This window comes from Phycomyces blakesleeanus, assembly GCF_001638985.1.
Source record: "Phycomyces blakesleeanus NRRL 1555(-) unplaced genomic scaffold PHYBLscaffold_28, whole genome shotgun sequence".
Taxonomy (NCBI): domain Eukaryota; kingdom Fungi; phylum Mucoromycota; class Mucoromycetes; order Mucorales; family Phycomycetaceae; genus Phycomyces; species Phycomyces blakesleeanus.
Window position 1 is genome coordinate 180615 of NW_017265161.1, and position 15741 is coordinate 196355.

Consider the following 15741-nt stretch of genomic DNA (forward strand, 5'->3'; position numbering starts at 1 on the left):
TTGTAGAGTTACTGAATTGATTGTATCCGAGAGCAAAAAAATTGGTAAAATTGTTGTTTAATCTATTAATGAAGGCAGCGTGTGAAGAGAGGTGGGCATATATCATGGACTGCATCGAATTCATGGTGGCGTGAACTGTTCCGAAACCAGCTCTGACACTATCTACCATCTCTGACATAACCATATCCATCCTGTTATTGCTCATGAACACCTCTTCTTCTTGCTGTACTGCGGAGAGAACTTGCTGTTCGAAGCTTTTGTATTCCTCTGAGCTGAAGATAGCACATGTCAAAAGATAATAACCTGGGAATTTCTTTTTCAGAAGAACAGAGTCCTAAAAAAAAAGCAGCAAAGAAATATTACTTAGAGAAAATATTACAAACAGTGCTTTAATAACAACATGTACCTGTAGAAATACCACTCGAAGTTGCGAAAGTAAATCCAAAAAAATTGGGCCAGCTATGTCCTCTTGGACATCTCCATTTGCAAATTTCTGTTTCCAAGATTCGATATTTGGGAAAACTATTGTTTGTAGAGAAGCCGAAGGTTGAACCACTGCTCGTGCTAAAAAGAAGTTGCTACTGTTTCCAGAGAACCCTGCTAAAGCCTTCATTGCTTCCACAGGCAATGTTGACATATAACATCCCACCATACGGTCTGTTCCCCACCTTCCAACCATTCGTTGTTGGTCGCCGGAAACGTTCTCTTGTGCAATCATATTGAGAGAACTTTTGCGGTTGGCATGGGTGACCTTTGAAGTATGGATCCCAACTGATTTGAATGCCTTAAGGTATATTTTATGCTGCGTCTTGTATCGTATCGGCTTGAAGCGGTCGTCACCTTTAAAAAGAGCTGTTTCATACCATTTTTCACGGGAAGAAAAGTCAGGAAATGGCTCATTCTCATAATGAAATCTTGAGAATAAACTCATGGCCAATGCACCAACGGAACAGACTTCAAATTGACGATGACGGATTGACAATCCATACTCAATCTTTCCGTGTTGATTGGTTTTTCCAAAGGTCATGGTTGCCACCAGAGCAATGCATTGTGTGGCGCCTTGGTTGTCTAATTCCAAAGAGAAAAGGTCGGCAAATTGCATTCCAAGAACTGTTTGACTTTGGCATAGCATTGCATGACTTATAAGAAAGCAAAGTCGATCTCGACATGCGCGGGTATCGTTTTTTTCCATGAAATATTGACTGATTCTTTCTAATTCTTGCTTGGTGTATCCATCGTTAAGTGTATTCTTTTCACGATCTTCGAAGTTTTTTCTAACAGTCTGTGCGCGTGCCTTATTTGCGGTATCAAGGAAAGCATGGACAAGTGGTCCTCTTGCTACACCATTGGGATTCAATCCAAGAGCTTTCTGCTTGCTACATATATCGGCTACTGCCTTGACATAGGCCGCTATTGATTCTTTGCCTAATGGAATCGGGGAGTTGTTATCATCCCTCTTTAATTTACGTCCTCTATTCATGACATGATCCATCATGAAAAAGCTTAGTTTCTGATCATTCACAAGTTCACCATCTCCGAATTCTTTCTTGAGACACCATTGCTGTTTGAAATGTATAAAAACACTTTTAATATTTTTTTATACAGAAAACTATATTATACATACTCTCCATTCTTCTTGCTTTGCAAGATATGCTTTCGTCGTATTTGTAGGGCACTGGTCCAGGTTTTGAGCTAATACCAATCAGTTGCTACTGTACATTGCTGATGTGTTGTCCATCATACGCTGAAGACTTGGATCATTGACGGTAGTGTTGTTTCCGTTGTTCATTTGAGGCTGAATAAATAGAAATAAAATAATGTATAATATATCAACAACATTATTCATAAAGTCTTTGAAAATTTGAAGTAATAACGTATTAATTATGGCAAGATATACTTACAGCTCTTTATGAGAATGTTTGGTTTGTTATAAAGGTAGTTTCTTTTTCTATTAATTGTAGTACTCTTTATATCCTTTTTTTTTAATGAAAACTATCAGAGTACATCGTACTAAAAATACATTATGAAGAGAACTAATCACATTCAAGTATAATAGTGTATTGGAAGTATAGAAGACATTGTCAGGAACCAATGTCTTTGTTTGTTAAAGGTAAACCAATCCTAGACTTCAAATGCCTTGCAAATAAAGATATCTTTTTATTATTAGATGAACCACTAAGGATTTATACTTCTCTTCCTAATATATTGTAGTGTAACATGTAAAATAAATATAAAAATAAATATTGACTATAATAAGTGACCAAAAGCCAAAAGTCGTTGTTCATTGGATGTATCTGAGCTTGCATTTCATATGAGTCCGATATGCGATATATCATGGTATTCGTCATGGTATTTTTATAAAAATTATATGGAAACAGAAAAATACTTTTCTTTTTTCAAAAAAGTACTGCCAATTTTTAAAAACCCGCCGAAAAATACCTGAGTTTTGTGTGAGTCTCAAGAATCAGATACTGTATCCTGCAAAAAACAAGGATCGTCGTCTTCAATCTCTTTGTCATTTAGATTCATTTTGCTTGAGATCAAAGCATTTTGATCATACGCTTTGTGATTTGTGCTTTGGTCAAATGAAAAGACGGCCTTGCACCCTGGGTAAATCAATTCAAAAAGAGGAATAACATTGTTTTTCAATTGCTTCAATATATCTGCACTCGTCCAGTACCCATCTCTGTCGGCCCCAGAGCGGAATACCTCTCGTGACGACCATGCCCCTCTAGCCATTGTTCCGTGGCATACGCACTTGAACTCACTGATCATGAGAGACATTCCTGGACCTTTCTTACGGATAGGATTTTCATCTTCTATTAGCCACATGACATCTTTCCCATCGTTTGTGTAGAATGTCGATTCATTGTGAGTAACAAGAACATGCTCTATTTCATCGGATCTAAGTACTGGCAAAACTACAGTTTCTTCATTTTCAGAAAAAGCTGCCATTTTCTTCTTGTACACCATCATTCTTTTTGCCCATTTCTGACGGTATGCAATCACATCCTCTCTTTCATGACCGTTGTAATAAATGTCTTTAGAGTTCTTTTTAAACACATAACCCCATTCATGAAGGTACTTCCAGATTGTACTTGTGGAAGTATTTCCAGATATACCAAGCTTTCTTGGCAAAATATTTCCACCAATATACTTCTTCACTTCGATAAGACTTCGACTTTCTGGTCTCTGGTTCTGAATCCATTTACAGATAGTAGACTTTATATCTTCATCCGAAAATAAAAAATGTCTTCTCAAATGCTTTCCTTGTTGGTGTAAGGCAATTGAACGGAAATCAACATACTCTTTGGCATACTTTCTTATAGCAGCTGGATGATAAGTGTTTTTGTGAAGCCATATTTCCATCGATGCTTTCTCTGAAGCTTCCATAGTTTTGGCACCTGATATTCTGTATCAAAGGTAGCATTCAACTGATTTAAGCTTACAGAGTTCAAAAGCATCAACTGACTGAGAAGAAGGACCTGTGCGAGTATAAGGGAAAATCTCTTTCTTAACATCTTCATGTGCAAGTTTAAGCACAGCAATTTTGTCAATCTGTATGTTCTCCAATTCACTATCAATAGATTCTTTTAATTCAATTGGAGCCTCTTTTTGAACTTTAATAAAGAAGCCTTTATCTGTAAGACGGTAGCTTCCTTGCGTATTTGAAGCATCATTATCTGCTTTTCTTTGCCATTGTTGATCTCTTTTTTGGACGAGGCATTTTAGAGTGTTTTAAATATAAGTGTGTTAAGCTTGAGTAGTAACACTTGAGGAAGACCAAAATAATAAAAGGTACGCAATAAAAGTCAAAGTCACACGCACGTGATTTGCCTTTTTAAGAAATTATATTTAATGTCCGTCAGTGACAGCCATTTAACTTGTTTCAATATTGTAAAAACTGGGTAAACTCCATTGTAAATAAGCCAATACATCCCAACTTTGAAAGTCTAAGACTTTTTATTCAGAGTAGTTAGAGCAATTGTAAACTCTTAATTCTATAGATAATGATCATATCTATCGAATTAAGAGTTCAGAATTATATTAACTTAAGTTTTGCAAAAGTTATAAACTTTTAAAAAATACCCAAAAACTTAGATAGTTATCTCTGATCGCACCATATAAAGTGTATCCATCCATCAACATCTTTACGCAAAACGATACATCCGTCACGAAAAACGCATCTCCCATTGCCAAAAGTAGTGCAGTCCTTGTTCTTGGTATCCCAGCTGTCAGCAAAAAAAAATTCAGCTTAATCAGACAACATTACGCCATCTGCATTCTCATTCCCAATGGCCAATTTGCAAATCAGCAACATGCAGGGATTACCCACTGAGCTTACCTCATTTCTGACAACATTGCAGGCCCAAATCATGCATGTGCAAAACAGAACTGACCAGTTAGAGCGACTTGCAGCAGAGAATGCAAGATTAACCACTGAATTGGATCAAGCTAGAACAACAATTGCTAATCTGCAGAAGCAATTAGGATCTCAGAGTGCATCTGAAAAAAACTTTTCAGAAATTTCACTTTCGAACCCAGCTGGCGCAGTAGGTGCTCCTGACAAAAACAAAGAACCAGGTCCGGAAGCCTCCACTTGGGCTAGTAAAGCCAGTGTTTCTCTTTCTGTAACTGCCCCAAAAATGTCTGCTGTTCCCTCTGCTCGCCATATTGCAGCTTCTGTCCATATGTTTGCTCTTCCCTCTGGTCCTTCGGGTTATGAATATGTTTATATTCCAAGATCAAGATGCCTTAAGCACAAATAAGTCCATTCCTCTCTCTGCACTCTTGGTGTGGATTCTTCTCGACTTTTGGACATTAACTTCCCAGCCAGAGGTGTCATTGGTATCCTTGTTCATATCCAGTATGCTGATACATTTAAGGCCAAACTGACAACTGCTTCCGTTGAGATTTTGGACGCATTTGATCCACTTGACTCTGATAATGTTGCTGATCCCAAGTATGCATCTCTGTCCACTCATGAACTTGCCAACACTGCTGCCATGCTTCACCATGATAGATGTCTCCAAGCCCTTCAGTTCTTGTGCCCACATGTTGCTATCCCAGTTGGTCACTTCTTTTGTGAGGAAGGGTGGATCAGTGAAGATGAAATACCAACACGTACTACTCTTACCAATGCCACTGGTAGGTTTTTGTTCAAACGTCAGTGCAGCTCATCAGTCACTATGTCTGAATGAGTAATCTCAATATTGGATTATGGAATGCTAATGGCCTGCAACCCAGAGCCATTCAAGATACCCTTCAACACTGTCAATCCTTACATATGCTTTTCATTACAGAAACATGGCTTCTCTCTCCCTCACATCTTCCCACATCATGGTCACAAATTCACTTGTATGGTTCTCCTGTAGCTGGCACCTATAGGGGCTCTATGGGTGTTTCTGTTATCATATCACCTCACTGTCCTTATGCTGTCACTCAAATACCCATGCCCTCCAAATATGCTCTGGCTGTCAAAATTGGTTCACTCAGAATTGTATGCTTATATCTTTCACCAAATATGCCCACTCATGATGTCCTACATGTACTCTCTTCCATTCCTTTAACACATGATACCATTCTTTGTGGTGACTTCAATGCAAGACTTGACTCTGTTACTGGTGACTATGCATCAAAATCTCGTGGACTGGCACTATGTTCTTGGATAGAAGAGAGATCTCTATCAGTTGTAAATGCAGATCTTGCACCTTGCATACCAACATATATTTCTTTCCGCAACAACTATGAAATCAGCAGTATTATTGACCTCTTTATAACTAATATGCTACTCATCAATCCTTCTCTTCATATTGCTACCACTGCAAAAGACAACCGATTTAAGTAGCTTAATTTTTGTTTAAATCCTCCAAAAATCGGTGGTTTATGTTCAATTATAGTTCGGTATTTGTTACAAAAATTGGTTCATTTAGTTAACCAAATGATGAGATTATAGATACTAAAATCAATAGATAAATTGAGAGTTATAATTCCCCCTTTTCTTGGAATGTTATAATTGTCTGTAATTCTGGTTATATATTCACCCATAACTTCAAGCCGTACCTAAACCCTACTTGTTATGGAATTGGCTTTGAACTCTCTACCTCTTAAAAAATTTTATTTGCTTTAATTACATGATATTATTGGATAGACCTCACTAAAATCGACCTAGAATCAGTCTGAAATCTGACAGGAACCAGCATTCAAATGAATGATTGTAAAAAAAAACTTAAATAGATCTTGTTGACATCATCAAGAGATGACGCATTTGAAATAGAATCTCATGGAAAAAATGGTTTTTATTGATTTTTGAATGGTTGGAAAATATATTTAACTATTTAATATGGACCACTAATACTTCTTTAAAAGTGTGTATCCGAATAGTACGACTTGTATACATGTTATACTTTCATTTATTGGATGGCTTGAATACATTGGATGACCTAACTTATACTATACTTCCCTACCTTATCGGTTTCATGTATTCGGCGCGTTTTTTGGTTTTACACTTCTTTAACTGAAAATGAAATCCTTGGTATTTTCTTGGAGAATACGTTTGTTTGGAACTACATTAGCTTAGAGCAAAAAAAGATACAGAAGTATTAATATAGGTTTCTTTATGAAATAAAATGAAATAACATACTTACTAGATCATTTATGGGGGTTCATAACAAATCTCGCAATAGAATAAAAATCCGTTTGATTGATATTTTCTTTTAAATAAAAAGCAAGAAATAAAATAAACAACTTTATTAATATGTACGCTTTGATTGTAAAGACACTTGAATTACTTACATATTATAGACACGCGTTTGCAAAAGGGGGCAAACCAGTATGACTTGAAAAAAAGGCGTGACATATTTATCTGAGAAGAAGAATTGATAAGTTACATTATTTAAGTTGAGTTATATATATATTACCTTTTCATAGACTGAAAATACCAGAAAGTATATAGTGTCAAGAGCAAAACATCTTTTATTACAAAATGGGTAGAAGCCCTATCATTTTAAAAATAAAAGATATTTAGTCAGCAAGGTGTTTCATTTTGGTTAGGAGATTGTTTATTACCTGTACTGTTTTGAATGCTTGTTGAGTGTATTGTTTATCTAATATATATTAAGATGATTCTAAAAGCCAAAAGTATTAATAAAAGTTGAGATCTTAAGAGTAAGCTTACCAAGACATATAAAAAGAGACAAAATGAGAAGAGCAGGTTAAAGAAAGAGAAAATAAAAAAGAGGGGCGCGGTTATTCTATTAAATACGAATTCGGGGGTTTTTTTTTAAAAATAAATAAATCAAAAAATAATTTTTGTCTGTAACTTAGAATTGAAAGAAAACGCAGTTGCACTATGCCAGCAGCTAATATATATGAAAAACAGAGTATAGTATAAAATCATATTATTCAAATACTAATACATAATATAAGAATAAAACATGGATTGAAAATTAAATTAAAGAAACACATAAAATACTCACAACAAGAGTGGAAACATTCAAAGCTGTTCTTGTTACGTAATAGATCATGGTGTTCTCTGAGAAAGAATAAAACTTAAAGCCCAAATTAAACATAATATAAATAGACCCTTTGGATTTAAAAAAAAACAAGCTATTCTTATTATTCACAATGTCAAGAAATCTCAATAACAATTCAGTTAACAATGCTTTTGGTGAAGAACCTTCTGTGGGAAGGTAGATTAAAACCAGGCAGTCTTCAATTTTCTTATATTAATTTTATTTTCGTTTTTTATAAAAATAAAAAAAAAGCCCACCAAGAAATACCAATGATATAAGAACGATAATGTTGCAACACTCACAGGGAACAGTGAGCAATCAAAGACCACTAGCACCAAAGAGAGCTCGGTTGAATCTTGAAGGTGATTCGTCGGGTAGAACTCGTAACATCCATGATGTGTACGAGAAACTTGATACCATGAATGTTGTCTTAAACACTGTTTTGAAGAACACATCTTCTGAGAAAGCCGAAGCCACTGCTAGTAATGCAGTTGAGCAAGACATGTCGCCTGGACGTCAACCAACATTGGATGTAAGTAATCATAATATGTTTTTATGTAGATAGAATTTAATATACATTTATATTATAGCAATTGTTGCGCGATTATTTGAGTGAAGAGAAATTGTATGACCAATACAATACTAATGAAAATAAAAACAGTGAGGGAAACAGACTCGTTCTGAAGTCTGTTACCAATTACCTTCGTCGTCAAAAAGAGGGAAAAAAGGTGGACTTGCCAACTCTTCGAACTAGGATTGTGCGGCACATTGGCAACAGAAAGTTGCAAGAAAAAAAAACAGGAGAAAAGAAGCAGGAAGAGAATCGACGGGCCTGTCTTCGTCAGCGACGTGTAAAGGTAAAAAACACATGCACACAATATACTAGATGTGATATTAAATTAGAAATATTATATATTTATATATAGTCGTGTGAAAGAAGACAATCTGCCTTGAAAGCCAATCGGACACACTTTGTGAACAGCTTTGGAGAGAATGTTGACAGTATTCTCCATGCTGATTACATGTCAGACCTTGAGAGTGATGACGAAAGAGAAGAAGAGGAACAGGATTCGTCCTCAGAAAAGAGTTTTTTTTGGAGATTCCGCCCAAGCTGGAGAAGCGAAGAGGTATAGTACAAAAAACTATTTTTTTGGATGGTGTGTAATAATACTTACATTGACATATAGGGAGATAGGTTCGTTGATGAACTTGATGCGGATTATGAGGCAGCTCATGATAAGAAAAATAATACCTGTCCATTCGAGCATAAATTTAAAGGAATAAGAGATAAGCAGCTTAGTAAGACCAAGGCAAACAAGCTGCCATCATGGTCAAAGAAACAATAAGACAATAAATCAAACATTTTCTAATAAATTGATAAAAGAGTGCAAAGTGGTATTTTATTAATATTATTTAAGCTTCTATTTTTTGGGGTAAAGGGATTGCTAAACGTTTAAATTCACTAGTTATAGTAAACTTATATTTAGCAATTGCGATTGGTGAATATAAACGATGTACTGGAATAATACATTCATAATTAAGTACAGAAGAAGGTTCATTCCAGAGCTCAATGCCTTCATTTAACATTGGCTGGTAACTCCCCGAAGAATAACTAGAGTACCACTCAACAAACGCAAAAGTATGGGTGATGACAGTTTCGTTGATGGTTATCAAATGTTGAAATAAATACAGTATACGGCCAGGAAACGCTGCTTTATCTTCACTGTTATTCTCAAGATAATAGGCGCGGAAATAAGATCCAGAAGAGTATTCCTGTCCAAGAAGAGATATCCGTTTCATTTTCTCAATTCGGTTATTGACAAAAATCTGGTTAGACTCGCAGTTTGAATAATGGCCAAAAAGATCGTGACTGCCATACGCGTGTCTGTAAAACTCCAGTAAACATTCATAATGTCCCTTGCACATTGTAATCCTTTGGTTGAGTTTAATCGGAAACACTGAAGGGGGCAACGGCTCACAACCCAAAGCAGAATGACGAGGGTTTAACGAATATTCAACAAAGTCAGACAGAGAAAAGGTACTGGCAGTAGAAGATGGATGCAATGCTGCTAATTGATCTTAACTATTTGAAATGCGATGCAGAAAGTCAATTGCGAACTGGGGAAGATGGTTGACGAAAGATTGTATGAAGCTGCCAATGTATGTTCTCTCCAAAAATCTCTTCATCATTGTTGATTCGAAGCCGCCTTTTTGATTTGTTTCGATATTCTTCAACAAACCATTGTATCTCTCGAAATTGAATAACCAGAAAGCATAAATTGGCCCAAAGTCATGAACACACTCGCCAAGATGAAGATGTAGATGCATATTCGGTGTCACGGCCGATTTTCCATACAGTGTCTGAAATCTTGTACAAAACAATTGGAGTTTACTGTGGGCTTCGTCTATTTCTTTGTCATTGATCGAAGGTTTTGTGAGTAAGCGGCATGCGTCAACAAACAAAATCCAGTTTTCGAGATTCTTGGCTGGGAGCACATGCTTCAGAACAAATGGAGAGTATATGACGCACCACGACTTCCACTTGTCAGCTTTCATGAACGAAAACCCATCAGCAATCTTCTTTGTTATACGCGCATATCCACAAGGTACAACAATACCATTGGCAAGCTCTTGCATAGTTAACTGATTCTTTTCATTGATGTAATTACACTCGCGCCATATCTGAATCATTCGCTTTGCAGTTCCAAGATAGAGGTTATGCATCGGGTCTATAACTGTAAAGCGGACTGGGTCAAAGTAAGATAACCGATGAAGCTCTGACCACCGAGTGCTGTTTTCTTTTTCTAGGCGTGTTCGCTCAGTATTGTTCAATGCATTTGCCCAGCTGACAGCGTGTTCCAGATTCATTGTCTTCGTGCATCTCACCCAATTGCTATACTTGAATCCAGAGTAGTCAAGCTTGCTGGTCTTCTTTATAGTCGTGAATTGTCGTTGACATTTGTGACAGGCGCATGTGCTCATGTGGCCAGTAAATCCAGAGGTTTTGCGAGCGGCAGGGATATCACAGGCAACACACATCAATGCAGCACGAACAACAATCTTTCTATTTTGTGAGTCTGTCATTTCTACACCAATGTACATCTCCAACAATTCGTCAACGAGTGGCTTCAAGTAATGATTCATGCTGTCAGTGCTTGCTTCCTTCGGCCCAGGCATCATACCAACAAGAATGACATTTTCAGACTTAAGGCGTTCACTCCGTGGGAGATTGTTGATAGAGAGATATATCGCACCACTGGAATGTGTTCGTCCATCAAATGGCTGAAACCAATCGATATTCAGAGTCAACATTAAAGATCGGCTATCATCAACAAACCGTCTGCCATTGATGTCTTTAATATCACTCCAAACTGCACCATCGAAAATGTCAAGTTTGGTGTTTTCAATTATTTGACGACTTCTCCACAAATTGATCTTGGACACGAAATCTGGCTTGGAGAATTTTTGTTGCAAGGCGTACTTCAGAGAGTTGAATGGATATGCCATTGCTGGAAGAGAACGATTTCCGGTTGACACTTTAAAGAGATTGTTGTTGCAAATGGCGGATTGAGAGAATTTCTTAAATGTACAGACTCTTTGACTTGTTTCCGGAGGATAAATCGAATGACATTGTGAGCATGCAATGTATACTGTCATTCCGTCTGTTGCCATGTTAAATCCTGTCTTATGCTTCAAGCTATTGATCGTCAGTGGAAGGGCGCCAGACATATCACAGAGAGACAGTAGAGTATTACAAAATTCAATGAGAATCGATTCACCGCTTTCCACCAAAAAGATCAAGTGAAATATGACAATGAATACTGCAACAAAGCGGATATACAAGGGCATGTTATCAAAAGACGAAGGACGAACTATGAAGACAAAGGTTAAGTTAGTTTAAATTAATATATTGATTAATTGTCTATACCGTATTAATTCATACCTGATTCTACTATCGAGGTCCCACTGGTCTCATCAAAGTTTTCTTCTTGTTCAAAATCAAAACCGGTATTGCCTTCTTCAATCTCATCGCCATCAACCACAAATGCTCCTGTAATTGTATCTTCGGCAGTAAAGATGGACTCTTCTTGGGACAAAGGTAAGTCAACTGGAAAGGAATAATTGTTGTAAAGATGTAGAAATAAAAATATAATTACAATTATAATCATATAAAAAATAAAAAATAAAAAAAATATATATCAGTTTCAATTATTATTTTGTTCATTTATTTTATTTTATTTTCTTACCTTCTTGATCAAATTCAATGTTTTGTTCTTCATTTTCGTCTTCATATTCGCCTTCGCCTTCGTTCTCGTAATCATAATCATTGTCATTGTCACTGTCAATACTATCTACTTCCATGTCGTCAAAATGTTCTTCAGAAACATCTATTTTATGAATTAATTTATATTAATTTTGCATGTACAGCTCGAGTTATTCTTGTTATTTACCCATTGCATCGTATTTGGCAACAGGCACTATATGTTTCTCATAGTGTCGTTGTGCATTTTGTCTTTTCTGTTTCTTTCCACAGCTATCCAACTTTGTACAGTCTGGACATTTGCAGATAACATAACTGTCTTTCTTTTGATTATTGGACATGTCGATTGTTTTAAATTATAAAAAAAATTATATAGATTTTAAGAGATCTTGATCAAGGTCTTTATATACCAAAAAAAAATTATAAATAGATAAAATACTGCTCCATGCCATGACTATAGTATGCCAAGTAATTCCTTGATACATCTACCGCACATATCATCATAATTATACTCATATATCGTTAAGTCATTAACCAAGTCAAATACTGCGTATATTACTAAAAGTGTACGCAATTTTTTTTAAAAGTCTTTTTTTAGAATTATAATATTTGATATGACGATGATTCGATCATGACAAAAAATAATCCAAAAATGGAACATTCGCCTCTCACAACATGTGAAATAAAAAAATCTGATATTTTAGTTCCATATATCAAAGGGAAAAATCACGCAAAAATATTGCCACAGTAAAAATGAAATCACAACCTTTTGTCTCATTCCCTTGAAATATATGGATTAAATATTTGTTTTTATATTCACATTTATAATACATAAAAAATATTTAAATGATTTATTTTGAAATAGAAAAAGTGAAACCTTAAGAATATATATAATTTTTATTAAATTTTATATTAACTTTTGTATAAGTGTTTTTTCAATGTAATTTAGAATTATATCAAAGAAGTGTATAATATAAAAAAACCCAATTTTGTAATTTTATGGCCAAAAAAATGATGGTAGTGTGACTTTACAGCTAAAAAAGAGCGATCTGAAATCACAACAGAAAAAAATAGAAATTATTTAAAAAAATTAAAAATCGAAAATTGTAGTAAAATTTTTGCAGGTTTTCAGGAACTAAAATCAGCGGTCTTTTGCAGTATACTGACTTGTCCCTTGGATCAGATCATCGCCTTTTATCACTTTCCTTTACCTATGATCTACAGCACTCTACTAATATGCCACCACCATTACACAAGACATGGAACCTCTCACGCCTCAATGAACCTGATGTCCATGCTCTTTATGCTCATACCTTCAATCAAAACTCGACCTCCCTACTTTCCACCTTGCAAGTCATTGTACAGAATCCGCCACTCACTAGACCCAACATTGATGCTATCACTGATGAGTTCAATTCACTCATTTATGACTCATTAAATAGCTCAATTGGACATCGACCCTCTCGCCCAAATCATTGGAAATTCTTCTGGAATGTAGCTTTGCAAACAGCAGCAGATCGTCATAACCAATGTTACAAAAAATGGCGTCTAGCAATAGGTATTGACAAAGTTGTTTGGTGGACTAAACACAAGCATGCACAGGCCGAATTCCGATCTCAGGTTCAGCAAGCAAAACATCAGTCTTGGCATGTCTTTTGTCAGTCTATGGAACGTGACTTCAGCAAAGCAACATCAAAGATAAAGCAGTTAAAACGCCGTAGACAGCCACAACATACTTTCCAGCATGATGATAGACCAGCAGTAGCAGCAGCAACAACGTGTGACTATTTGGCAACAGTATATAGTGGACATATACTTCCAGCAACCCGACCACCTGCACCAATGACCACTTGTAACAGTGTGCCTTTTGCCTCTGATGACTCTCCCTTTACCTCACCAATTGTAGAGGAATTCATGCAATTTATGCCTAACCACAAGGCACCAGGACCAGACCATATCAGAGCTGAAATGCTAAAACCTGTAAAAACACATGTCTCACCCATTCTTACTTTATTATTTACAGTTTGCTGGCAATGGTCATATGTTCCAAGTTTGTGGCACCAAGCCCAGGTCTTCCCAATCTTCAAGAAGGGTAGTCCAACTGACCCGGCAAACTACCGACCAATCTCCTTGACCTCTGTACTGCATAAGCTTTTTGAGATGTGTATAGCCCCTCAGTTGCACAAGCACTCTCCTCCTTTGGATGTGGCTCAAGGTGGTTTTCGTCCTCACCATGGTGCTTTGGATCAAGCTCTCTGTCTCCATGATCTGATAAAAGCCTATTATCACCATCATAAGCACTACCCTGTTGTTGCATTTCTAAATATCAAGGCTGCCTATGATACAGTAGATCGACGAATCATCTGGCATGCTTTACAACAACGTGGCACTCTGCCGGCTCTTTTGGGCCTCTTAGTTAACATGTTTGACAATGTCTCTATCTCTGTCCTTCTGGATAATTTTTCTTCACACTCGTTCTCACCTGCCACTGGGGTTCTCCAAGGTTCTGTCCTCAGTCCACATCTGTATTCAATATATATCAACTCCCTGCCCCCATTGCTCCGCACAGTTGCTCACTCACAAACTACAACCCATGTTCCATCACCCTCTCCTACCTCATTGGATGCATATAATGCTCTTCTTGCTCCTTCAGGTGTGGATGGCTTTGGACATATTCATTTCTCAACACCCATCAATTCTCTGCTCTTTGCCGACGATGTAGCTATTTTTGGTTCCCTTTCAGACGTTCAGGCCATGCTAGACCTTGCTGCAGACTACTCTCTTACTCTTGGATATCGATGGAGCTCCATCAAATGTGAAGTTATATATCCCAAAACACGTGCAAGCTCGCCAGTTCCACTTCTTTTATATGGTCAAGTTCTCCCTGCCACTGACCTGTTTATTTATCTGGGTGTTCCTTTTGCCAATAAGGGTATTTCTTCCAAGTCCATTGCCACTCATAGACGTTCTGGTACACTTGCTACAATGGCAACACTAAACTCTGTTGGAGCTTGTCGTTCTGGTTTTTCTCTGCTACTCAGCTCACAACTGTATAAAACTTTTGTTCGCCCAAAGTTTGAATATGATTTGGCTATTTCCACTCTGCTGAAGCAAGATATTAAAGTTCTGGAGTCCATTCAAGATAAGTGTCTTCACATGATTGTTGGGGGGCATGCCACGTCCTCTACAATTGTGTTGAAGCACATCTGCAATCTGCCAAGTATGAAGTTTCGTGCAGATGTTCTTATAGCCAAATTTTGTATCAGATCACGCTTTCTGCCTGCCCAGTGCCTTTTGTCTCTTTTACACCATCATCATACCATCTATTCTTCACTTGTCTCCTTGGGAAAAACCAACCTTCTGTCACATCTCCCTCCAACACTCAAACTCCAAAGCCCTAGTGCAGTAAAAAACCATTTTGAAAGCATTAGAGAAGCTGGATTTACAACCTTTCTCCAGTCCAATACACAAGTTCTCATTCAAGCATGCCGCCCAGTTCTTGGAGCTGATCCAATTTTGTTTCTGCTAGCCTCACGTGTGGAACGTGGCCGTTTGATTCGTTGGAGAATGGGATGGTTGCCAGGCAAACCAAAGGAATGTCCTTGTGGATCTGATCACACCTCACGCCACCATTTGTTGAATTGCCCACTTGTTCCTGCAACACTATTTGAACAGTTGCCTCAACCTGACCATGACCAGATACACAGAATTGATTTTGCCATCACATCCTTGCCTTTGTCATCTCAAGAACTGCGACCTGCATACTGGATACCACTGATGACTATTCTCTGGCACATGGATGTTATATGTAATTCTGATGGTGACTATTCACATGAGACTGAACATGGTGCTCTTTGGATATAATTTAGAATTTTTCTTTTCTTTCATAGCTCTCCACTTTTCATTGTTCTTTACTCCCTTTATCTCTCTTCTTTCTCTTTTGTTCTTTGCTGTCTGAAAAGTTCT

General features: G+C 37.0%; 6 protein-coding genes across 6 annotated transcripts; 3 read left to right on the plus strand and 3 right to left on the minus strand.

Moving 5' to 3' along the window:
• Positions 1-2457: 2457 nt before the first annotated feature.
• Positions 2458-3393, minus strand: PHYBLDRAFT_151157 (hypothetical protein; the record flags this gene model as incomplete). The annotated part of the gene is made up of 1 exon (XM_018432615.1): positions 2458-3393. One exon carries the CDS (start codon positions 3391-3393, stop codon positions 2458-2460), a length of 936 nt encoding a protein of 311 aa, XP_018285680.1.
• Positions 3394-4295: 902 nt separating this feature from the next.
• Positions 4296-5848, plus strand: PHYBLDRAFT_151158 (hypothetical protein; the record flags this gene model as incomplete). The annotated part of the gene is made up of 3 exons (XM_018432616.1): positions 4296-4719; positions 4771-5148; positions 5304-5848. 3 exons carry the CDS (start codon positions 4296-4298, stop codon positions 5846-5848), a joined length of 1347 nt encoding a protein of 448 aa, XP_018285681.1.
• A 1778-nt stretch (positions 5849-7626) lies between these two features.
• On the plus strand, positions 7627-8860 carry PHYBLDRAFT_173971 (hypothetical protein; the record flags this gene model as incomplete). Its single annotated transcript, XM_018437157.1, has 5 exons — positions 7627-7691; positions 7767-8046; positions 8105-8371; positions 8441-8641; positions 8702-8860. The coding sequence occupies 5 exons, from the start codon at positions 7627-7629 to the stop codon at positions 8858-8860; spliced, it is 972 nt and encodes a 323-aa protein (XP_018285682.1).
• A 733-nt stretch (positions 8861-9593) lies between these two features.
• PHYBLDRAFT_160337 (hypothetical protein) lies at positions 9594-9842 on the minus strand (the record flags this gene model as incomplete). The annotated part of the gene is made up of 1 exon (XM_018434165.1): positions 9594-9842. One exon carries the CDS (start codon positions 9840-9842, stop codon positions 9594-9596), a length of 249 nt encoding a protein of 82 aa, XP_018285683.1.
• Positions 9843-10449: 607 nt separating this feature from the next.
• On the minus strand, positions 10450-11161 carry PHYBLDRAFT_160339 (hypothetical protein; the record flags this gene model as incomplete). Its single annotated transcript, XM_018434166.1, has 1 exon — positions 10450-11161. A coding segment is annotated over exon 1 (240 nt), but the record flags the coding sequence as incomplete, so codon positions are not given.
• A 1850-nt stretch (positions 11162-13011) lies between these two features.
• Positions 13012-15639, plus strand: PHYBLDRAFT_173973 (hypothetical protein; the record flags this gene model as incomplete). The annotated part of the gene is made up of 3 exons (XM_018437158.1): positions 13012-13755; positions 13799-13825; positions 14722-15639. The coding sequence occupies 3 exons, from the start codon at positions 13012-13014 to the stop codon at positions 15637-15639; spliced, it is 1689 nt and encodes a 562-aa protein (XP_018285685.1).
• Positions 15640-15741: the final 102 nt, after the last annotated feature.